The sequence below is a fragment of the Acipenser ruthenus genome, chromosome 5 (assembly GCF_902713425.1).
Source record: "Acipenser ruthenus chromosome 5, fAciRut3.2 maternal haplotype, whole genome shotgun sequence".
Classification (NCBI taxonomy): domain Eukaryota; kingdom Metazoa; phylum Chordata; class Actinopteri; order Acipenseriformes; family Acipenseridae; genus Acipenser; species Acipenser ruthenus.
The window spans coordinates 61,487,202-61,513,888 of record NC_081193.1 but is presented as its reverse complement, the minus strand read 5'-3'; the positions used below and the strand labels follow the sequence as shown (position 1 = coordinate 61,513,888).

Here is a 26,687-nt window from a genome sequence, read left to right as displayed (position 1 = left end):
TGAATTAAGGAAGTTGCTTGCAGACCACAGGTTGGGAACCACTGCCTTAGATCAACCATTAGCTACCTTGTGTTCTTGTACTCATAATAAGTTTCCACCAAATGTAAAGGTCTATCTTAGAGGGGCTGCTTCAGTGTGGATGTGTGCTGGGGTTATTTAAAAACAACCAAAAAAAACAACAACTACTTAACAGTAGAATAGCATAACACCAAAACTGAATAATTATTAACATTCTAGATACATTTAACATGACTTCATATTCATTTCAGGGTTTTTTTTTAATCAAAATGAAGATTAAGGACATTTCAAAATACACATGTTTCTATTACCTTCCTTAGAACTTCATATACAACAGATGCACAGAAATGCTTTACAGTATATGTTGGTTTCATTTTGGGATCCATATCATTTTTACTGAATCCCCATTTCCTTAACTACTATTTATTTACAGCGCTGTGTAAAAAAACAAATGTCTGTAAACTGAATTTTAAACAACCATATATAGAGAAACATTATCATTATAAACCTGTTTTACAAACTGCATACTGTACTTAATTAAAATATCATCAACATTATCGTGACAAATACAAGGCACCCACCTACTATGATACAGGAATATCCTGGCCACAAAAATCGTGGACATCATTTAAAACTGATGGAAATAATCAAATTGTGGTAAATAAATGCCTATACATTTTAATAACTTTAAAAATATGTTAAAATATAATAATGTCATGCCATTTAAAATGGCAAGAGGCATACGTTACCTACTCCCAAGTTTAAAGTTCAGTCTACCCTTGTTATGCTGCCCCTGTTAGTTCACTCTATCATTCCACAAGTTATTCCTTTGGAACTGATGTGCAGCAATATAACACGCATAATTTGCATTTGTTATACCACCCACCCTAGTGGTTCACCATCTGTCAAAGCACTAAGTCAAGCTGTACAATTAGGCAGGACTCTATATTCGTACGTCAATGATTATATCCTTCTTCTGATATACTGTACATTTAGTTTTAGTTTAGTTTTTACTTAGTAGTTTGGTGTTGCCTTAGGGTACATTACAATCTAGAGACACACACACATAATAGACACACATACAGAAAGGTAGTTTCTACACCTCCATCTTCAGTTTTATTTAAGATATTCACTGTTTCACTTACCTATTACCTCAGTGGAGCTGTTAAGAGCTGTCATCTCAAACCTTATACAGTGTGCCATTGTTGAGTTAGAAATATGGGTAGTTATACATCAAATAAACAGCTTTTTAGGCAGTTGAAACACTGAAAACATTTTAACAAGGAAACATTTGAATAGTGACAAATTGAGTAAAGTGTGTTTTTATATATACAGTATATATGTTTTACATGTACAAGATTATAAAGTGAAAATGTAGTTTAAGAACTCTTATTACATTTTTTGTTGAAATATTTACATTGAGGCCTGCATTAGGACTAGGGTTGCCACCTGGCCCCATAATTCCGGAACACTGTGAGACAGAACAGGATTTTGAAGTTGCCTTTAAACTGAAGGAAATCAACACATGAACTGAGTGCTAAACCTTTGCTAAATTGATTCTGTTGATTAATTGTCTCGAGGCAGCATGACAATACAATAATAGCTTTTAACAAATTAAATAAATAAGTACCATCATCAATATTTATTTATTTTAATAATAGTTTTAAAAATATATATTTGAAAGTTTCTTTATAGATTCTAATAGTATATCGCCTTCTCTCGCTCAAATCATTAATACTGACCAGCTGTTCACTATTCCTGACACCAGACACCTGATCAGTGTTATTATTTAATTGGGAGAGTCCGTGTAAATTAGGGCTATGTATTACTAATTAACAGGATATAAATAGCAACTTTTAAATATTGAGAACTGAAATACTAATTATACAAAATAAAAAAAGTATCTTGAATAAACCTACACATGTTTATTTAATGCTTTTTTTATTTTGTAAGATTTGTATTATCACAATGATTTAGATCATTAAGAAGCAGTATATATTAAGCAAGTTTAAGGGCAACTTAAAAACCCTGTCCCGTCCCAAAGTGTTCTGGAATTATGGGGCCAGGTGGCAACCCTAATTAGGACACAAACCTGTACAATTAAAAGACTTGACATTCCTATATACAGCAGTAGATGTATACCCTCGAATACAAAACAAGTTATAATTTTCAAGCATTGTCTTTTAGTGCACATAAAACTTACAGGTAGACTGCAGCTACAGTGGTTGTGCCATACCTTTTTATAATGGTAAAAGATCATCTTGTGCACACGTTTCTTCTTGTGCTTCCTTTCTAAAATTTTACAGCAGTTTACTATGATAAAAGCATAAGAAAGTGAAAGAATGGTAACATACAGGCACACATAAGCATAGAGAAACCACGGTTAACCACTATAAAAACACACTAAGAGTATGGTAAGCTATTAAATTACTGTGGATATTTGTCATGGTAAACTTTAATACAACATTTGTTTTACTGCACATACAGTCCTAACATAAACATTGGACAAATTACAAAGGGAGTTGGTTTAAACAAAAGCCTGGACTGATTATTATTATTATTATTATTATTATTATTATTATTATTTATTTGCAGACACCCTTATCCTGGGCGACTTACAATTGTTACAAGATATCACATTATTTTTACATACAATTACCCATTTATATAGTTGGGTTTTTACTAACCACTACTCCACACTGCTGCCCTGGACTGATAGGGGACAAACTGCCATGTATATAGAGCACATACTGTAATTAGTTTTAAAGCTTAACATTTTTCAAAGCTTAACTGTTCAGGTGCAAAATGTATATTTGTAATGCATGGAGATTTTTAAAGAAAGGAAAATAGGGAGTTTTATTAGGTGTAGACCTCTTGTTAAGCATTGAGACTCCACATTTCCATTAAACCTCCGCTACGCCATTAGTTCTCAGATACCAATCTAGTGCGTACATTTTTTTTATTAATTTAGCAATACACTAGGCTTGCAACGAAAGGTACATTTTGACCTTCGAAAGTTCGGAACACATTACTGAAGTAAGGTTCGGTCCTTCGATGGTACTAATTTGCATAATTTACTGGTGACGTCTCCATAGCTACTTGTTTATATTTGATTGAAAATCCTATTATTTTACAGGTAATCCATATAAATGGAATAAAACATTTCACATGCAGTTTATAAATATGTTATATAGAACAGTAATCATATTTTTATAATTTAAATAAAAATACACGTTGTTTATTTACACGTAATAGATGCTGCTTGTGATATATACAGTAAGCTTGCACTGCAGCAGCACCAACTGCAGCGGACTTAGGCAAAACAAAGCTTTATTTAACAGTCACTGTTTCAAACAGGTTATCAGTCACAGTGACATTTTACTACTACTAAACATATTAAATAATAATACTAAAATGGACCACTAAGGGTTAATACATTTTTTTATTAGTGTAATGCTTGTCTTAATAAAGATTTTTAACCGCATACACGCTTGTTTGTTTTGTTTACTGTACTGGTGATTGGGGGGACATTTTGAATGTCAGGTTCTTGTGTAGGAGTTTATACCGTCCATCACTTACTGCGGGTGAATCACGTTAACGCAAACGCGGCCATTCTAAGCGGTGGCGACTGAATCTGCATCTAAAAAAACTTGCAAACTATAAATGATAGAAAGACACATACCTAGTATTGTGTGTACCAATCACTTCTCTACAACACCTGCCTATCAATTACTTCACAATCAAGAATGAACCAATTACACTTTAAACACTATTTAAAAAACAAAAAACTTACATTTACTCAGTAAAAATGTCATAACTTAAAAACAAAAATCTCCTTGGGGCATACATTTGTAAAACCCCTTAATCTCGGATGCATTATTTAGACCGCCTGTCTCGGCTGATGCCTCGACTTAACAAGATAGGAGGTCTAACCAATGCATCCCCCTCGTAACGGGGGTTTTACCCATATAATTGATATATACAGTATATTGTAGAACACTGTATTACTATCAAAGCGCTGTTGTGACTTGTGTGACTTCTGAATTCATGTCATCACTGGCATGGAAATGTGAGTGCAGGGATGACATCTCTACAGCTAGTCATACCTGACGGTTAGTCCTATCCACAGTCTGCGCACTGGAGTTGTGGTCTCGGTTCAGGTTACGGGTTCGGGTGGAGTTCTGCTGCTCTATCATTGAGGAAGTAGGGATACAGAACTCTCGGAAACACCTCTTGAAGTTCTCGTCAAGAAAAGCATAAAGGACAGGGTTGAGGCAGCTGTTGGTGTAACCCAGAGCGATACAGAAGTGCCAGGCTACTGCCTGGAACAAGGAGTTTGGGATAGTGATTAAAGCTTTGATAATGACGTAGATGTGGATCGGAGTCCAGCAGACAATAAACACGGCCACAACAACCAGGACCATTCTGGTGATTCTCCTGAGGTTCCTGTCTTTCTCCTTGGAGCCGGACAGCATGCGTACACTTTTTAAACGAAGGATCATGAGCCCATAGCAGACAGTTATGATGAGGACAGGCATGATGAAAGCAAAGATGAAGACGCAGATCTTCAGCAGGTTTTCCCAGTACCAGGAAGGATGAGGGAATTTCAGTGTGCAGTCTGTAACACCTGCAACTAAAAATTTCAACAGACAATGAATATAAAATACATTAAAAAAACTATGTCACCAGAAGCAACTAACCATTGGTATGTATGCACATTTTGTTGAAATTAACTAGGATCTGCACTGTATAAAGGGCAGCTCTAAAAAGTTACTGGTAATTGTGTCCAGCACAGACAACAAGAGTTTAATAGTATAATGGTCATTTATTAAGTTATGAAGAGAAATGCTGCAGCAGCTTTAACATCTCATCACCGTAAATAAAGAATGCTATTCACATGAACAGCATATTGAATGAAACCTCTGAATGATAGAAACAGTGCCTCCTCTGTGGAGCACATCATACCGACCTACTAAATTTCATTGCTGTTTAGTCGCCAAGAGACTTTATAACCTATACATTGTAAAGTGCAACAATTATAGGATCCAAAAAATTAAACATGCACACAGAAAGAAAAACAAATCAGCATTTTCATTTTAGAACAATTACATCTGGTACCATAAGAGGTTAAAATAAATTCAATCTCTGTCATTAAGCAACCAACTGTTTGCCCTCATGATTTATATGCTTTGACCCCAATGGAGATTTATGTGATTATTTTGTTTGCTACAACCACTTTAAAGGGGAAGTAGTTTTTTTTGTTTTTCCTATCACAGGCTCAATAAATAACAAGCAAATAGAAACATAACATTCTTATCTTTAGGAGTAAAATTATCTTAGTTACAAATATTATTCTCCATAGAAGGCTCATGTCACCAAATGAATGATCCATAGTTCTTCAAATGGCATCTTGTGGCAATGTGGCCACACCCTTGTGTGTAGTTTGTGTTATATGTTGTATGTTGCGTGTGTTAATGTTGGTGTATAGTCATTGGTACACGGAATATAAACGGGTCTGTGTTTCACGTGTATTTAAAAATGTAGATTTGTATTTAGGCACGAGGATGGCACAAATCACTTCACGTGCTGGTTAAAATGTAATGTGTGGTCAAGGGAGTACACTTAATTAATTCACGTGCAGTTGTACCGAGATTCCAATTGAATGATTGACTAGCAATCGAGTCTTGGTACAACTGCGTAAAAGCAGCATGTTTTCACTCACTCTGGGTTGGGTGTTCGGTGAGTGGAGAATGGGATTGGAGACGGAGGTAGTAATTGTAAAAATAATAGTAGTTAAATCTGCTCACCATGTTTTGTCTGTGTAGTCCGTTTTGTTTGTCTGTTTATTTTGGCCTCAAGCGCCGTGTCCTGTTTTTGTGTTCTCTTATTTTGTTTATTAAATGCTGAGCACAACCAAGTGCTCAGCTTCACCAACCTCACCGTGTCTGTCTGTTTCTTCCGGGTCTGACGTGTCACCACTCAGCCAGCCTTGTGACATATGGTTGTCAGAAGCGGGATAACAGCGCCCCCAGACTCAGGCCGGAAAGAGTACCGCAGTTTCTTTTGAAAAAAAAAAAAAATGACAATGGCAGAAGACGCCAGGAAACTACGGGACTGGATCCTGGACAATGCTGGAGGCAGCTATAAGTGGAACAGCAGCCCAGGAAGCAGGGTCTCCAGCAGGAGGATTCATGGCCAGCTGCACCTTCCTAGAGATGGGGGAGGAGCCCGAACGTCCTACGCCTGAGTGGGAGGAGCCCGAATGTCCTACGCCTAAGTGGCCCGAACGTCCTACGCCTGAGTGGGAGGAGCCCGAACGTCCTACGCCTGAGTGGGGGGAGCCCGAACGTCCACAGCCCAAGAGGGGGGAGTCGGTGCATCCACAGCCCAAAAGGGAGGAGTCGGTGCGTCCATAGCCCAAAGAGAGGGAAGTCGGGGCTTCCACAGCCCTAGGACCCAAGCTGCCAGCAGAGAGAGAATGCCTGCTGGTTCCACCTCCACCAGCAGAGGAAGAATGCCTGCTGTCCCCATGTCCACCAGCAGAGGAAGAATGCCTGCTGTCCCCGTGTCCACCAGCAGAGGGAGCATGCCTGTTGGTTCACCTGCTGCTGCCGTCCCGAGAGCTAGAGGGGGAGGAGTTACAGGCTCAACCCCCTGAATTTTTCTGGGGGGGAGAAGGGCAGGATGCTGGTGTCCCCCAGCAGCCTCTATTTATGCTGCTGAAGGGAGCATGGCACACACCAGCCCAGCCGCCACAGCAGAGGGAGCCAGCACCGCCACAGCCTCCCTCTGAGTGGCCAGCATCAGCCCCATCGCCACTGCCTCCACCACAGTCCCCTGCAAGAGAGGCAGAGCCGCACCAGTCCCCTGCAACTTCAGGAGACTACACGCTGCTCCCACCTCCATCGTCAGGAGACTACACGCTGCTCCCACCTCCATCGCCAGGAGACTACACGCTGCTCCCACCTCCACCGCTTCCGCCACTAGGAGCAGAGCAGCAGGAGCTGCCTCTGCCTCCACCACCGCCAGGAGCAGAGGAGCTGGAGCTGCCTCTGTCTCCACCACCGCCAGGAGCAGAGGAGCAGGAGCTGCCTCTGCCTCCACCACACCAGGAGCAGAGGAGCAGGAGCTGCCTCTGCCTCCGCCACCTCCAGGAGCAGAGGAGCAGGAGCTGCCTCTGCCTCCACCACCGCCAGGAGCAGAGGAGCAGGAGCTGCCTCTGTCTCCGCCACTGCTCGGAGCAGAGGAGCAGGAGCTGTCTCTGCTTCCCGCACCTCCACCACAGGGAGTACGGTGGCCGGAGCCCCAGAAAGGGGAGCTATCGGCTACAAAGACAGGGGGAGAGGTCAGGAGACCACTTTCCCCAGCAGCAGTTTCGCTGCAGGAGTTCTTGTGGCCGGAGCCCCACAGGAGGGAGCTACCAGCTACGAAGAAAGGGGGAGAGGTCAGGAGACCAGCATCCCCCGCAGCAATTTCGCTGCAGGAGTGGACCAGCATGCTGTCAGCCGTGCCACTACCGGCAGGAGTGCTGACAGCATTGCCAGCCATGGGCCCACTGAAGCCTCCCTTCCCAGCCCGAGACTTTGTCCTGGACTGCTGGGTTTTTAAGGGGGGAGGTGGCCGTTGAGGCCATGTGTGCTGTGCACAAGGGGGGGTATATGTGGCAATGTGGCCACACCCTTGTGCGTAGTTTGTGTTATATGTTGTATGTTGCGTGTGTTAATGTTGGTGTATAGTCATTGGTACACGGGATATAAACGGGTCTGTGTTTCACGTGTATTTAAAAATGTAGATTTGTATTTAGGCACGAGGATGGCACAAATCACTTCACATGCTGGTTAAAATGTAATGTGTGGTCACGGGAGTACACTTAATTAATTCACGTGCAGTTGTACCGAGATTCCAATTGAATGATTGACTAGCAATCGAGTCTCGGTACAACTGCATAAAAGCAGCATGTTTTCACTCATTTGGGGTTGGGTGTTCGGTGAGTGGAGAACGGGATTGGAGACGGAGGTAGTAATTGTAAAAATAATAGTAGTTAAATCTGCTCGCCATGTTTTGTCTGTGTAGTCCGTTTTTTTGTCTGTTTATTTTGGCCTCAAGTGCCGTGTCCTGTTTTTGTGTTCTCTTATTTTGTTTATTAAATGCTGAGCACAACCAAGTGCTCAGCTTCACCAACCTCACTGTGTCTGTCTGTTTCTTCCGGGTCTGACGTGTCACCACTCAGCCAGCCTTGTGACACATCTACAATCTTTACAACAGCAGTAGCTGTCAAAACTTAGACCAGACTGCACAAGATCTAAACAATCCTTTAGCTGTTCATTTGACAATTAATTTAATTGTAACATTTTTGCAAGGAATTAGATATTTTAAATTGTAGATTATATTAACAACTGTTGGGCAGAGTGATTTGATTAACTCTCCCAAGGCTACACTAGCCAGCACAATAATTTGTTTTGAAACACACAAGAGTGCCTCAGCATGGCTTGAATGTGGTATTTACAAACATAAAAATGGCTGCCAGTCTTTGTCTGAATCAGATTAACAGTCTTGTGCACATAATAATATCTCAAATTTAAAGGAAAGATTGAGCTACTAGTCAGCACGCCTTTATTTTTCACCAAAATGTGAAAAAAACTGTTTAGCCATTTTAGAGCCATCACACTAATGGGATTTTTGGACCAAAGCCTGCCAAGTTCATTCAACAAATTTCCCAAGGCTTGAGTACAAGAACATTGTAACCAACTCTTAGGCTAATTCATGTTTTTAAATTAAAACTATGTTTTTTTAGTTACATTGTTCTTGCCTCATCCAGGAAAATGTTCATCAAGATACAAGCAATGTTTTTGAAGCAACAGTGGTAGAGGAAACATTAGCAATTCATAAGCACTCAACAGAGGATGCTTAATGAAAGTTCTGTATCTTTGAAGATTCAATTTGTGCCATTACACATATATTGTAAAGTAATTAGGATTTTCATAAGAAAAAAAACACAAGAGGATATTGCTGTTTAATCTTAGGTCCCAGAATTGAATTCAACATTTACCAAAAACCACTTATAATGTTACATTAAAATTATACTAATATGGGCTCCCGAGTGGTGCATCCAGTAAAGGCACTCCGCGTGGAGTGCAGAATGTGCCCTATAGCCTGGAGATCGCAGGTTTGAATCCAGGCTATGTCATTGCCGCCAGTGACCAGGGGTTCCAAGGGGGCGGCATACAATTGGCCGAGCGCCGCCCAGGTAGGGAGGGCTTAGGTCGGCAGGGCAATCCACGGTTCACCACGCACCAGCGACCCCTGTGGCTGATAGGGCGCCTGCGAGTCTGCAGTGGAGCCATTCAGATCTGTGTTGTCCGCCGGCACTATAGGTCTGGTGGCTTCGCTGTGGATCCGCAGTGCGAAAAACGATGGATTGGCAGGAACACGCTTCGGAGGACATGTGTTTCAGCCTCTGTTTCCCAGAGTCTCCGGGGTGTTGCAGCAGTGAACCGGGATAAAAATAATAATTGAGCATTTCAAATTGGGGAGATAACCGGCGTAAAAATCATTGGTGACGACTACATTTAAAAAACAAACAAACAAAAAAATGATGATACTAAATATTACATTCAATAATATTTTTTTTCAACCACATTAATTATTTGAACTACTTTGTGGCTATATGGAATAAATTAATATACAAAATACTTGCCATTGCTGTCAGGTGTTGTTGTCGCCTTTATCATCACAGGCAGTCCAATTGCAGAAGATAAAATCCAATTGCAGACATTAATAATTTTTGCATTTCTTGGGGTGCGGAAATCCAGGGCTTTGACTGGGTGGCACACAGCAATATATCGATCGACACTCATGGTGGTCAGGGTAAAGATGCTTGTGAACATGTTGTAGTAGTCAATAGACATTACAATCTTGCACAACACGTTACCAAAAGACCATGTTCCCATCAGGTAGTTAACACTCTGGAAAGGTAAAGTACTGGTGGCTAAAGCATCAGCCAAAGCCAAATTAAAAATATAGATGTTGGTTGCTGTTTTCATTTTTGTGTACCTGAAAAAAGAAAAAAAAAGGTGATCAAAATTCAATCTGCTCCCTGGTACAGAGCAAAGGCCACATGACAGTGTTCACCCTAATATGAATTTAGATCTCCCCGAATTACTTACATTTACTGTTATTTCAAATAAAGACATAATATACTATGTTTTTCTGTTTAGATTATAAATAAAACCACATACGCTACTGTGGCAGGATAGCAGCAGAGGGAAGACTCAGAGACAGGAAATGCAGTGAAACCAAAATATTTTAATTGACAAAACACAAATAAAAAAGGCACGTTGGCCAACCAAAAAGACAAACACAAAAACAGGCTTTAAACAAACTATACAAAAAAAGACTCACACTCACTCACTCACTCACTCACTCACTCTCACTCTCACACACTCACACTCTCTCTCTCTCTCTCTCTCTCTCTCTCTCACACACACACTCTCTCACACTCACACTCACACTCACACTCACACACACACACACACACGAATCCTGTTTTAAATACCATTATATACAGCTGTAACAATTACTATATTCACACAATTATTGTTTTGAGATTCAGCTTTTATTAGGGAGCTCCCCTAAATCTCTAGTTTAGAAAGATACAGGGTATTAATGCTTGTGACACAGTAACCGTCTGCTGTGTGGATGCGTGCTGATTGACAGGCATGAGATCGAGACAGAGGTTGAAGTTAATACGCCCCGCAAAAGAACAGGATTTATTTACATATCAACACACTGAACAGCCCATGTGACACTATCAACAATGGCAGCGCACGGAGCCCTTTTTTTTATTTATTTCTTAGCAAACCTGCACACTGCAAACCACTTTGCCACAAAAGCTCACCAGCGGGTTTCATCTTTCATTCTCAAAAGGTTTAGCAGAACCATGAGAAAGATAATTATGATTAAATATGATCAAAACCGACAGGTGAGTATATAATTGTGCAGCTATACTTAAAAAATAAAATAATAATAATAATAATAACAAAAAAAAAGTTTAACCAAGCATTTACCAATTGTGAACTCGTTCGTTTTAGGTTAAAGTTGAGGTCGAGTCTTGGATAATGCAATAAAATAAAATATTGCAAAATTACTTTTAAACACTCATAATTGGTCCGTGTATATTCCGGCCAATCGTTTTTGCATTCAGAATCGGAAATTGGAAAACCAGAAAATTACTCGTTTTTTCTATTTCGGTTTTTCATAAAAACAAAAATCGACCCGTTTTTCATTTTCCAATTTCTGAGTTTAAAATACAAAAACGGATTCAGGCTTGTTTTCCCATTTTTCATATTGTTTTTTTAAACAAAATATTCGAAAATTGAATAATCTGTAATACAAAAATAAATAATAGATTGCAGGGACGAAAAATGAAATCAATCTCCAAGAGTCGGTGATAAAGAAGGTAGTCTTTATTCAAGCAGATATCTGGAGAGACAACACTTCACAGGCAATCTGTTAATGCTTCTCTAACAAGTACACACTTAAACAATGATAGATATACTAACGTATCGGAAGAGGGACAGACCTATTCAACCAAGCGTACCAGCCCCCTTTAGTGATCCTATGGCAAGCTCTGTAAGATGCTAACATGTCCTCTCTCCCTGCGGTTTGCAGCTCTTACAAAAGACGGAACTGCGATACAATGCGGAACTGTAAACAGAATTCACCCCCACCCATCACCATATTCTGTTACAAAAGAACCCCCCACTGCAGCATGAAAACACTCCACAACATTTAATATCTTAATTATTTAGCTCCTTCCAAGACCTACAAAAAAAAAAGGTCAGACACGGCCAGCTCTCTCTGTCCCGCTTTTATGACGATGCAATAATTTCGTGCCTGTGCTTATTGTGAAGTGTTCTGTCTGTTTACCAACATTATTTATTTATTAATTAATTTAGCAGTTGTTACAAAGTATTGTATTACAATACAGCCGTAGGTCTACGATAAGTTAATATAATACTGTGTAACAATTTTTTTGGTTCCTGGGTAGTAAGTGTTATTTCCTAATTGCTTATGCCTCAAAAGTATAGAAAATGGCTATTATTCCCCACAAACTTTGCTTTTGTGACCAGGACAGTGATATTTTGAAATTTACCTATTTTCCAGAACATTCCAGATAGATTCAGTGCTGAGTAAACTTGGAGTAACTTCTAGAACTTTCTAGAACTTTCCAGTAATATGAATAGTAGTATAAATACAGGGGCCTTAAGCCCACCAGTTCAGTTTAGTTCCAGCTGCCTAAGTGGATACATATCTGCATTTTTCTGAGATGGCATCAAGGTCATAGGAGACTTCAAAATGGTGGCATTCCTCATGGGTCTCCAAGGCGGTTTTACCAAGTTTCCCTGCTATCTTTGCCTTTGGGACAGCAGGGACACCAAGGCGCACTACCACAGGCGGGACTGGCCACAGCGGACCGAGTTCTCTGTGGGGAGGAACAACGTCAAGTGGGAGCCACTGGTGGACCCCCGGAAGGTGCTGATGCCACCACTGCACATCACATTGGGCCTTATGAAACAATTTGTCAGAGCTCTAGATAAGGAGTCGGCAGCCTTCAAGTACCTTCAAGACTTCTTCCCTAAGCTGTTTGAGGCAAAGGTCAAAGCCGGTGTCTTCGTCGGACCACAGATAAAGAAGATCCTGGAGTGCAATGAATTCCCCAAGAAGCTCACTAGTAAGGAGAAAGCGACTTGGAACAGCTTTGTCGCAGTGGTTCGGGGCTTCCTGGGCAATCACAAGGCCGAAAACTATGTGGAGCTGGTTGAGACTCTGGTGAAGAACTACGGCACAATGGGCTGTAGGATGTCCCTCAAAGTCCATATCCTTGATGCTCACCTTGACAAATTCAAGGAGAACATGGGAGCGTACTCGGAGGAGCAAGGCGAGCGCTTCCACCAGGATATACTGGACTTTGAACGCCGCTACCAAGGACAGTATAACGAGAACATGATGGGAGACTACATTTGGGGGCTGATTCGTGAAAGTGATTTACAGTATAATTGTAAATCTCGAAAAACTACTCACTTCTAAATCTTTTGTAGTCATTTTTGTATTACTTTAGTATAAATACATGTTAATTTGGATTCATATGTTGTTTTTTTCTGACTTTATGTGAACGAAAAGACACAAATTCGCCCGTTTTCTCATTGGAAATAGGTAAATTTCAAAATATCACTGTCCTGGTCACAAAAGCAAAGTTTGTGGGGAATAATAGCCATTTTCTATACTTTTGAGGCATAAGCAATTAGGAAATAACACTTACTACCCAGGAACAAAAATTGTGTTACATAGTGTAATCATCCTTGTATCACTCAGGTACAGTGCATTATAATAATACTAACATAATAAGCCTTCACATACTGGGTGGAAAAAAATCCAGGTACGGTTCTTAATATTTATATCCGGCTTTATAAATTTACTTTATAAATTTAACTGGATTATATTATCATAGCACATTTGTCCAGGGCACTCACGTATGTTTAGAGCTCCCCTTTCACGGGTACCCAATTTGTTTCACTTGGGGGGTGCATCCATAGATATAGATATCCATGTATTGATGCAGAAAACGTCATAACAACGAGACACATTCGATACGAGTAGAGCACACCTCAGTACTTTTTTTTTTTTTTAAATGGTCTATTATTTATTTTTGTATTACAGATTATTCCATTTCGAATACTTTGTTGTAAAAAGCAATATGAAAAATGGGAAAACAAGCCTGAATCAGTTTTTGTATTTTAAACTCAGAAATTGGAAAATGAAAAACAGGTCGATTTTTGTTTTTTTGAAAAACCGAAGTAGAAAAACTATTTGTTTTCTGGTTTTCCGATTTACAATTTAGAATGCAAAAACGATTGGCCGGAATGTACACGGACCATAATTACTGTTGTTTATGGAAAACTCCTAGTGATGAGACATCTCACTTACAGCCTCTCCAGACAGCAACTATAGGGGGAAAAAGTTTCACAGTAAGGCCCATCTAACAAGATTTTCATAGTAAAACTTAAGAATGATATCTGGCCTGGGGAATTTTGTCCTCACAATTTTATAATATGTAATACACTTTCTTATATTACTTTATCTATAAGTTAATGACGCTGGCAACTCACTTTAATAATTTTATAGAAAAACTGCCCACAAAGTTTGTAAAATGACGTTTTATTGAAATGGTGCGAAATGTTGTGTGTACACAAGTACTGTTTTTAGTTATTATGCTAGCCTAATGTAATCAGTAAAGATTATGATTGATAATAATATAAAAGCATGGTATATGTACATTTATAATTGATAATAACTTAGATAATCGTGATTCGTATCAGAAGTTATACAGCTAGTAACTTTTATTATGGCAGATGTGCCAGCACTGAAATAGTTCAATTGCATTCCAAGTGCACTTATCTACAAAATGTGCAGAAAATATTACCCCTTTTTTTATTGAACTCTTGAGTGGAGTTATAGCCTGTTGCTATGCAACAGTCTTTGACAGAGTGGGGGAGGGTGGTTATGCTTTGTGTAATTTCCATTAGCACTGAGAAAACAGGGATCACTAGAATCAGAGTCTAATTTATGTACCTACCTTAATACTGTCAGTATGACACATGAGCAGTACTTGGTTGGTTGGTGGGGTGGGGATGGTGTGGTGTGGTGCTGTGTGGCACTTGAGCTGGGGGGGACAGTGGGGCAATGGTCCCCCACTTGTAAAACAGGAAATATACAGAGAACATGGGTAATTAAAGAATGGAGAAATTAACGCTTTAGAAGGCAATAATATTCTGGATGAGGCAGCTGTCGCAAGTAACGCTGAATCAGCTAGGCTGGTCAGTAAAATACTGACTCCTTTTGCATGGAGGATCTCAGTAGCTACAGCTGTTGGTTCATCAATTGAATCAGATTCAGTTGTATTGTGTCTGCCAACTAATGATGTGAGGCAGAACAGTAATTGGATACCAGAAAATATGAATAACAGTGAGTTTTGGCCTCCTTCAGTGTTCTGGATGGAAGGCGTACCTCGCAAAGTGACTCTGTGCGAACAAAAGGAAATATAAAGAAATAATATTTACAGCTAAACGTGTCCAAGTATCTTATAGGAATGAAGTCAGGCCATGGAAATCCACACCTGTGATGGAGAAACAGTGGATCAAGGGACTTCTTGTGGAAACAACTAAGAGCGAAACCTGGTACAGAAGCTGAATCCTGCTGAGAACATATGGATATGCTGAATATGTACTAGGCGATTTTAAATATGGAATGTATTATAAAATGAAGTGTCAAAGATATTAGGAAGGATAAAGAAAGAGTATCCTTGTACCACTAGTAGGTGGCTCTCTTGCTCAGTGAAATAGGTCAGTCCACTCTTGTTTGGAATTACACATGTATTCAATTAAATACTTAGTAGTCTGAGAATCCCTAAGAAAATATATATAATGAACGATTTACCACTAGTATATCTTATCTTCAGAAAGCATGACGCTTGATAAAAAGCACCATTCCGGCTAAAAGTGAACTTTAATCTACAAATTTATGTCCTAAAAACACAAGATAAGAAGAGACTCTTTATGACCAAAAGGTCTTGAGAAAAAATCCCGTCTCGGCTGGATTTTGTATGAACAAAGAGAAGGGTCAAGCCTTGTTGAATGCAGTTATACTGGCCTATATTTGGATTTAGATCCTAAGAGGGATTCACCAAAATAATATTATAGCAATTGATAAACAGAGGTAAATTAATTGAAAGATTATCTTATAATGAAACAGGTTCAGTGCTAATTGACACTGTTTATAGTTCATAACAGTTATTTCATAAGATTAATAATATGTTTTAAGTATTTGCTATAATGAGAAAACATATTATTTACAACTGACAAGTATTATTGCTTGTTCACAACTTTGCTGTAGTGATAAGAAGATTAAAACCTGGAGCAGTATTCGATTTACATAAATGGGAAAATGGTACAAGTTTATTCTTCTTTCTATTGAACAATAAGACTTCTAGACATTATGATATCCATTGAATTATGGAAGTTAAAAGGTGTTGTGTTATGTTTTTGTGTTAAGTTTGTAATAATATACTATAATGTACCTTGTTATTAATCCACTATACTATTGTCTAATGATGGTAGCTGGATTCCTTATAATGTGGTGATTTGAAACTGCTGCAGTGAAAACAGGGCCTCTCTTCTTCTCTAGAAAGAAGGAATGTCCTTGGGTTCCACTTCAGCAGAGCTGCAAGCCTCATAGAGATGGAGTGTTAAGGTTTATGGAGTTAGTGGTTTAGTACTGATAAGTAAATGTCTTGAAATAATATGCACAACTCATGGCTTAATGGACAGGTCATATATCTAATAAAGTGCTTTGCACAGACTCTGACCTTGGAAAAAAACAAGAGACTGTGGAAACTGCTAGCAGTAACATATTCCCAGAGAGGTACAGGTCAGAGCCTGGTCAGTGCATCTCTTAATGGATAAATAATTGTACTGAAAACTATTACCACTTAAACTTAGTGAAACTAAATGACTTGAATATTGTATGAGACAAACTTGTGTCAAATACTCTGTTAGACAGTGGTATATGGAATCAAAACTGATTCATTAACAAAATGATGAAACAATATGAAGTTAAAAGAAACACATACCTTTAATTTAGCATAATATAATCACTTAGAAGATGATGTCACATATTAAGAACATCTCTCATATATAACACATATAAAATTAGTGTTGCATGCAGTAGTGTTTTTATATTATATTATAAACCAAGATCCTGGGAACCTTGGTTCACTTAACTTTTCAGATAAAGGAGGGGCTCGGAGGAAAGCAAAGAAATGAGATCATAAGAGTTGAAACAAATGTGAAGTTTTGAATTTTTTGAAGTCCATGACACCTATTAATTCTGAAAAGTTAGTCTGGATCTTTTGAAAACTATTATTTGTAAAAGGGATAAAGAGCTGTCTCACATGATTAATGATTGGATTTAATTGAGGCGTCCCATGTATTCCAATGAGACGAAAAACCTATTTAACTCCAGAGTAATTTCAATGGAGCACCACACTCATCCCAGACAGGGCAAGGTGGTCCATCTTTTGCAAACCAAAGACACAATTGAGCTGACTGAATTCAGTTTCATTTGCCTGGTGAAGACAGCCATATCCTTTTACGATTTATATTAAAGGGTAAGCATTAAGCAATTATTATTTTTTATCTCACATGTATTGCATGTATTGCTATAAGGGACTCACGCTATGTTTTAGAAATAAGAGAGAGTTTTGTTGAATGTGCTGAAATAGACCATTGGGTACTTTAGGTGATGTGTTCTTGGCCTGCTTGTCGGCCTTGATTAACACATATATACATGTATTAAAGTGTTAACGTTGATATCTGTTAAGACACTGGACTGCCCAGTGTGTCTTTCAGCTGGGGATACGACGTAGCCTGTAGCTACTCTATCCAATATTTAACCGTTAATAAACCGAACGAGTACTAATCATACTCCGATTCGTAAAAAACTTTAAATACATGAGTCTGTCAATTTCTTGGGTACTATATTGGTCATCCGAATATACTGCGGGTCCAGAGCACGAACTATATCCCACTAGGAGTAATAACATCTCTGTCCTCCTAACGTCTCCCCTGAGATAAGAGTGTGTGCTGAGCAATTCAAAAGAGTACGTAAAAGAATCTGAACACGCGGATTTCGTGACACAGCGAAAATCTTAATTTCACCACCAGCAAAAAATAAAATAAAACAAGGCAGGCAACATATTAATATTATTACTGCAGGAGCCACTCCACAGCAAAGCAAAAACATATGCTTTGATAAGCATAAATAAAGACAGAACTAACATTGTGAATGCTGGAACAAATAGGGACATGTTTACAGCAATGAATAAGTGCAGAGAAGCTGACTGGGTGTGATAGCGAATGTTTCTACATTCATCTTCTTGTAACACTAATAGACTGTTGAAACATGTTGATTTGTTACCATTTCATGGGATTTACATTTATCAATGTAAATGCTGTACATGGTCATTTTCTTTTTTGTTTGTTTTACAAAACAATCATTTAATTTTTTTTGAAGTAAATTAATTAGTTTGTGGGATACGACTCAATGTTAAATGGTTTAAAAATTTGACAATTAATCTTTGTATGCCAACTTGAATCTTCAGTTATCCGGGGTTGAGAATCATGTTCCAATGTCTTCCAATCTTTAGTGTTGAATAACTCTTTAAGTAAACTGTGTACTATGATCTGTAACATACAGCAGAATATATATGGCTGCATTTTAAAGTGTTTCAATATACTGTATCAGTGTCTGAGTTGAATTATTGTATAATTACAGTATGTAGAAATTGATTCTAAAACCATTTTAAATTAATGAATGCTATGATAGGTGAAAATTGTGTAACTTTAAATAATTTCAACACCTGTTATCCAATTACTGATTAACTATTGGATTGATTGGTGTCCTTTGTATATGATAAAGCTGTATATTCTAATTGACAATCGCTGCAACACCTGATGAAGACACACTGAGCAGGATTTTCAAAAAACAGTCTTATTGTATCAAACTCATGGTATAGTTATGAGAGCTTTAATAGCAAGTTATTAAATCAATCCGTTAAATGCTTTGAAATTGAGTCGATGAGGTCATTAATGCACGCATTTCTCATTAAAAAGCTTAATTGTCACAGGTCAATTACATCACTTCCTGTCTCAACGACGAGATAAGGGGGAACTCCTTAATCAAAATGCATGTTAACGAGATCAAGAAAAATGAATTGTGCATAATTCACTGTTATGGAAACTAATAGCATACAGGGAGACGGCTGTCTCACCAACAAGCACCAGCAAAATGGAAATAAAAAAGAGAATATCTATTTTGTGTATAAGTTGTAAACTTCATTTAAAGCTGTGCATTTTGTCATGCAGAATGTACATTTATTTAGAACACTTCACATATAAAATGCTGATTTACGATTATCTGGTGTGTGGGTAGATATCTGATGCACAAATTAAAAAAAAAAAAGTGTATTTTGCAATCTTTTTTTGGTTAAAAAAAAAATATATATTTTTGATGGGATGGGCAGCAGTAAGCCATCTATGTAGGCTTGGCTGGAATTTATTTTCTTATGTTGACATCTACTTTTGTATGTATTTAAGTATGTACAATAGTAAGCTATAAATAAATACTCTGAAGTGCCATCTGTGTTTGTACTTGTTAGTTATACATATATACTGTGTTCTGCGATACCTCAATTAGGGAGCCTCGCTACAATACCATGCACAGTATCATGTTGTTCGATACTATCATGATACCATGACATGTTAAATGGCTGCCAAATTCCTTTTTTTGATAGTGCAAAGTGCATAAGAGGCTAATACACAGTTAATAATGCTACAGCATGGTGGAATGCTTGCTTTTTAAATATTTCCAGTTCCAGTGTATTCAAAGGTCATTGCCACTGACTATAACATTCAAATAAAACCTGTAAGAAAGCTCAACACTTAGTATAAAATACACCATTTTCTTTATTTCTTACATATAAAAAGAGAACTCTGGTGTTTCTGACAGCTTCAAATACCCCAATTACAAGGAATCTCTTAATTCTTATATATAACAAAATAACACAGAAATTCTGTCCTTGAAACAGACTTTTTATAACTAGGACAGATGTTTTACATACGGGGGGTGTGAAAGGGTAGCGTTGCAGGCCCAGATGGTATTGGCAGGCAAAGAGACTCGGAAGCAAGGAAGCTGTAGATGAAGTGCTGCTGCGCAGTTTAATAAACAAAAATAAATCAAAAAGGTGAACAAAACACTACTGCTCACTGAGCAAAAATAAAACAGTTAAACAAAAACAAAACTTGCACAATAAACAGGGAAAAAATAACCATCTCAAGGGCCAAAACAAAAGGTTGAATCAAAGTCCCAAAAACGTAGGCTGGGCATTAGCCTTCACTACATTTTTTCCCAAAAATAAACACAGCACAGCACAAACAAACAAACAAACAAACAAAGGATTTTCCGCTTTTTATTGCATGTGTCTGGAGCCAAACTATCATCAATTATTCAATTAGCTCGAGCCACATTCTCACATGTCTTTTGGCAGGGATAGGAAATTAACCCCATCCCTGCCAACCACCACCAAATCACCACACAGCAATATTATTTACAGGCAGGACCCTGCCCTGCCACAGGGGGGATCTTAGAAGTGCTCTAAAAATGTGAGCAAGGAATGAAAAAATGAAACTTAAAAAATGATTACGTGCGGGGTCCAGAACATCAAATGAATGCTACACTAGCAACCATATCTTAAAAGTTAGTATATAAGTGCATCATGTAATCATATGCACCTACATATACTAATGTTAAGATACGGTAAATAATATTAATGATATTAAAATGTTAATGAATACTTGTTTCAGTTCATTTGTTAGACTTTATCATTTTATATAATTCACAACTTCAAAGCACTCAGAATTCCAGTCTACTTCAAACATATCACGTATTTGTTTCTAAAATGACCATGCCCCAATAGGCCTATTGATATAATACTGCAATGCCGACTATAATGGGTTCTGACAGGTTGGCGGCGAGAATAACTAGACAGAAATAAATAAATAAATAAATAAATAAATAAATAATTAATAACAAAAATAATCACTCTTTGACACTTTTACAAAAAATGGTTAACAAATGAACTCAGTGGTCATTATCAAATCCTTTTTTTCATTTGACATACTAAATTATGTAAGAACATAAATTACAAAGATATTTTCCTAGCTTCAGTGGCAGCAAAGTCCTTTATCAAATCTGAGTATTCTAAATTCTTTGCAACTTCACTCTCATTTGACAGTATGGACAAATTTGACAATCTTTTGTGATTAACACTGGAGTTATCATTTACAACTTCATGCTGCCAGGAAGAGACTGTCTTGCACTACCAGAGAGAGAGAGAGTACCCCGTGCCGCCACCAATGAGAGACTGCACAGCGCTGCCAGCGAGAGTACCTCATGACACCAGTGAGAGACTGCATAGCGCTGCCAGCGAGAGTACCTCATACCACCAGTGAGAGACTGCACAGCGCTGCCAGCGAGAGGACCTCACACCACCAGTGAGAGACTGCATAGCGCTGCCAGTGAGAGCACCTCACACCACCAGTGAGAGACTGCACAGCGCTGCCAGCGAGAGGACCTCACACCACCAGTGAGAGACTGCACAGCACTGCCAGTGAGAGTACCTCACACCACCAGTGAGAGACTGCACAGCGCTGCCAGCGAGAGAGTACCTCACACCACCAGTGTGAGACTGCACAGCGCTGCCAGCGAGATACCTCACACCACCAGTGAGAGACTGCACAGCGTTGCCAGCGAGAGAGTACCTCACACCACCAGTGAGAGACTGCACAGTGCTGCCAGCGAGAGTACCTCACACCACCAGTGTGAGACTGCACAGCGCTGCCAGCGAGATACCTCACACCACCAGTGAGAGACTGCACAGCGCTGCCAGCGAGAGAGTACCTCACACCACCAGTGAGAGACTGCACAGTGCTGCCAGCGAGAGAGTACCTCACACCACCAGTGAGAGACTGCACAGTGCTGCCAGCGAGAGTACCTCACACCACCAGTGAGAGACTGCACAGTGCTGCCAGCGAGAGTACCTCACACCACCAGTGAGAGACTGCACAGCGCTGCCAGCGAGAGAGTACCTCACACCACCAGTGAGACTGCACAGCACCGCCAGCGAGAGTACCTCACGACACCAGTGAGAGACTGCACAGTGATGCCAGCGAGAGAGTACCTCACACCACCAGTGAGAGACTGCACAGTGACGCCAGCGAGAGACTGCACAGCACCGCCAGCGAGAGAGTACTTCACGACACCAGTGAGAGACTGCGCAGTGATGCCAGCGAGAGAATACCTCACACCACCAGTGAGAGACTGTACAGCGCTGCCAGCAAGAGAGTACCTCACACCACCAGTGAGAGACTGCACAGCGCTGCCAGCGAGAGAGTACCTCACGACACCAGGAAGAGACCGTCCGGCACCACCAGAGAGAGAGTACCCCGCGCCGCCACCAGTGAGAGACTGCACAGCGCTGCCAGCGAGAGTACCTCATGACACCAGTGAGAGACTGCACAGCACCGCCAGCGAGAGAGTACCTCATGACACCAGTGAGAGACTACACAGTGCTGCCAGCGAGAGTACCTCACCACACCAGGAAAAGACTGTCCTGCACTACCAGAGAGAGAGAGAGAGTACCCCACGCCGCCACCAGTGAGAGACTGCACAGCGCTGCCAGCGAGAGAGTACCTCACACCACCAGTGAGAGACTGCACAGCGCTGCCAGCGAGAGAGTACCTCACACCACCAGTGAGAGACTGCACAGTGACGCCAGCGAGAGAGTGTTAATGTTAGGCATTTCTGTGTGTGTGTGCTGTCCTGTCTTCTCCGCTGTTTCACCCTGCGTGAGTCTGTGAGTGGAAGCGCATTTCGTGTCTAGGCAGTGCAGGTGTGCTGCCTGGGGTGTCACGTGCACAGTGCAGCTGTATGGGAGAGAGGTCTGTGTTCGCTGCACTGTGATTTGTGTTCGGTTCTGTCAGTCAGCTGTTTGCGTGGGACCGAGGGTCTGAGCAATTGGACTGTGTGTATGTAAATGTACCCCTGTGTGTGTGAGCCAATAGGGTTCGGGGGGGGGGGGGGGGGGGGGGGGTTACTTTTTAGTGCAGTTTGGGGTCGTGTTGTGAAGTGTTCATGTTGTTGTTGCTGGGGAGTATAAAGGAGCTAAATCCCTTCACTTTACAACAGCATTTCCAAGTTATTTCATGTGCTAAGTTAAATTTCAGTGCTTGTTCAGCTACAAAAAGGTACATTTATTACTTTTATGAAAGCATGTCTATGGCCACAGTTTACTGTGAAAAAACAGCAATGGCAAGGAATGAACGTTTAACTTTGCATCCTACTATTTGGCATCCTTTGTTTTGTAGTTAATTCACTGGGGTAAAGTACGGCCTATACGATGTATTCTTTACTCCTGGGATATTTTTGTAGTTTAACATGGTTACATATTGTAACATCTTCTTGTAAAATAAAGGCACACACACACAGGCCACGCCCCCCAGCCCCTGCTGCTATGCTGTATCTGCCTGCATTCTGAGCAATATAATGGCTTTTATTACGTTTTGAAAACAAACAAATATTTAAATTATGAGTGAATATCTGAACATGAAAATCCTGTGTTTGTCCCAGCACTAATATATACTTTGTTAAAAATGTTTTTTTTTTCCATTTTTCTGTGTTAAGTGTTTATTTCAAATGAGTCAAACCCTGCCCCTCTAGATTTTACTTTATAGCTCACCACATGTTATGGTCATACATTTGCAACAATTAACCTTACGTTAGTTTAGAAATCTCTCCACATGTTTTTCAATACTTCAACTTACACAATCAAAAGCATTACTTATTATAAACAGTATTATATATATATATATATATATATATATATATATATATATATATATATATATATATATATTATAGTTTATATACCACATTATTTAGATAAGTGGAGAATAAGAGGCCAAGCAATTGAGCTGGTGGAGAATAGAGGGCCACCGATTAATGTTGAGAGGAAATGTGTCGTTATATTTGTTTTTGTGAAGTCAACATGCCGTTGTATCTATAATCGCTACATTTTGTAAAAATGATTCTCCACCTATAGCCATTTTAGCTTTTTGCATTATTGCCATTGGTGTACTTTTTAGACATCAAAACAGTATAAAAACATCAAAGCACAAAATAGATCAAGTGATACTTAAATTATTAACACAGCAGTTATTCCTTTCCATTCTGCTATTAGTCCTACTTTTCGTTGATATATGTGTTTGAAATTTGCGCTATAGCTAGCCTCAGATGACTCATGTAATTTTAAAATATGTATTTAGAGACAGAGGCCCTGTCCACACTATGCCTTTAAACTGTATTAGTTGCCTTTAAACTGGCTTAAAAGTGCTAAATACGGTTTGTGTCCACACTACGCAGCGCTTAATACCGTACTCAAGACCACCTCAGGAGGTAGTCTCCAGTTCTAATTAGATCGCATAAGGTAGTGCAGTTTATCAGAAGTGTGGATGCTGACATATCGAACTACATTTACAATGCTTTGTGGTATGTTTGGAGAAATACTGGCGCCTGAAGGACTTGCTATATACACTCCACAATGGGTATTCATCTTTATGCTTTAAAATAAAAAAAAATAAAAAACTGTCAGGACATCTCTGTTAAACTAGTGGGGAAAATAACAAAAGCACAACATTAAATTAGGCGACTGCAAAAATGAAATGCGTTAAAAGGACCGGGATGAACTATTCAGTATTTTGTCAGCTGTTTGAAATAAAATTAAGGGGACCTGAAATAGGCGCAGGCAAGATATGAAGGTAAAAACAAAGATTGTTTTTGTAATTAACAGCTGAGTTTAATTATGAAAACAGAATCGGCTCAATTTGTTTAAAGGGACGTCACCTGATTAAAAATAAAACCCGAAAACGTCAAGCCCACCTTCTGTGTGTTCGCATTTACTTTTTCCAAAATACTTGTTTGATTTCTTTTTAGCAATATGCACCTTTATTAATATGAAACATAACACATTATTTTAAAATAAAACACAGTGCATGGTGGGATACTGTCGTATTAATTTCCACTGTTCACGGCGCTGCTAGGAACTGTAACCAAACTATTCTAATAGCATGTGGACGCATTAAGTCTGACTAAACATGAAACGGTACATCAGTGTGGATTACTTAGAACGGTTTCGAGTATGGTTCTCGAGATCGGTTATTGTGGCAAAGTGGTGAGTAGATACAGGTGAGTGCAGTGCAGGTACGAATCATACAGACAATTACTAACAGGTGCAAGGGTGTTTATTGATAAATTACAATGTCCAGAGCCTTAAATGCAAATACCTGTAAATAATAATGTTGGAAGTGATTACAGCGGCGTGTATCACTTCGGTTTTTGTAAACTCCCACGGGTTTGACCCGCAACCAAAAAGTCCAGTTCCTTTTCAAGTCGAAAATAACCATCAAGGTATGGGATATTGCTGTCAGGCAGTAGCGAATGGCTGAGCTTTATAGCAAAGCTGCCGATAGGCCTCTTCCTCTTTTGTCTTCAGCATTGGTAGCGGTAGGTCATTAGAGCTTGTCGACTGACTATACTCATTAAGCTTAGGCTTGAGAAGCTGGTTTTTGCCCCTTCTCCAAGTTTATTTCAGTTGTACTCATTATTATTTTGTATTTCGGTTTATATAATTGTGTATATAAATTTATATTACATTATATATTCCTTCACGCTTTGCTTCGGCATCGCGTTTCTTTGTTACTCTTGTGGTCTTAGTCTTTCCTTTTACTATAATTATTTAATAATTGTAATTGTGTGTTTTTTGGGTTTTTGTATTATATTATATATCTATATATATATATATTTGTTTACGACGCGTGTTGCGTTGGCCTTGGCCACGCACGCATTGCAGCCTTGGTCTTGCCTCTGGCTAGGCCGCGTGTGTGTGGAGCCTGCTCTGCAGCCTCTATATTAATCCACTGCGGTGTGTTCCATCCCTACCGCATGGTAGTTGTACGGCCTGCCCTTACAGTCACTAAGCACTATATAGTGTTGCTGCAGCGTCCCACAAAAAAAAAAAAATCCCTTTTTTATCACCATTTGGAAGACGACCACCAAACACATACTCCCTTAAGCACCTAGGTAAGTATTAATCAGCATCAGACACTGTACCAGCACTAGCGACTCTGCTCTGCGGGTCAGCTGACGCTTAGGCGTCTCGTGCTAGCGTCTCAACGCTTGGTACTCGCACTCCACGTGGTGTCAGCGCCTTGGCGCTTGGTGCAGCACTTCCACGCTTGGGACTCGGTGTTTGACGCTCGACGCTTCGGTGCTCGACGAGCACACCTCTACGCTCGGCGCGTCGCTGCTCGACGCACGCACCTTCGATGCTCGATGCTTAGGCGCTCGATGCTCGGTGCTCAACGCTTCGGTGCTCGACGCTCGACGCTCAACGCTCGGTGCTCGACGCTCGACGCTCAACGCTCGGTGCTCGGCGCTTCGGCGCTCGACGCTCGCTGCTTGATGCTTCGGCGCTCGACGCATGCACCTTCGACGCTTGACGCTTAGGCGCTCGATGCTCGGTGCTCGACGCTCGACGCTCAACACTCGGTGCTCGGTGCTTCGGCGTCCGACGCTCGGCGCTCCGACGCTCGGCGCTCCGATGCTCGGCGCTCCGACGCTCGGCGCTCCGACGCTCGGTGTTCGACTCTCGGTGCTCGACGCTCGGTGCTCGACGCACCTTCGGCGTTCGTTGAGCCACGCTCGATGGAGATGTCAGGCTTTCATCGCTGCGTGACCTGTCAGGCAAAGCTGCCTGCCAGCGATCCGCACGATGATTGTGTGACATGTCTGGGGCCAGAGAACGCCGCATCCACATTGGCGGATAGGGCTTTTTGTCATCTCTGTGCTGGCTTCCAGGCACGCACCCTCCGCCAAAGGGCGAAGAAAGCAGTGGGTGGGCACTCTCCTTCCTCAGGATCATCCCACACCATTTCTGCCCC

The 26,687-nt window shown here is 40.2% G+C and overlaps 1 protein-coding gene across 1 annotated transcript in view; it reads right to left on the bottom strand.

The window, feature by feature from the left end:
- Nucleotides 1–259: 259 nt before the first annotated feature.
- oprm1 (opioid receptor, mu 1) overlaps nt 260–26,687 on the bottom strand; it is a 74,494-nt gene continuing 48,066 nt past the window's right edge. Inside the window, exons 2-3 of the mRNA XM_034004090.2 lie at nt 9,716–10,071; nt 260–4,651 (exon numbers count right to left, since the gene is read on the bottom strand). Coding sequence (XP_033859981.1) covers nt 4,119–4,651; nt 9,716–10,071 — 889 coding nt within the window. The 3' untranslated portion in view covers nt 260–4,118. The remainder of the gene's footprint in view (nt 4,652–9,715; nt 10,072–26,687) is intronic.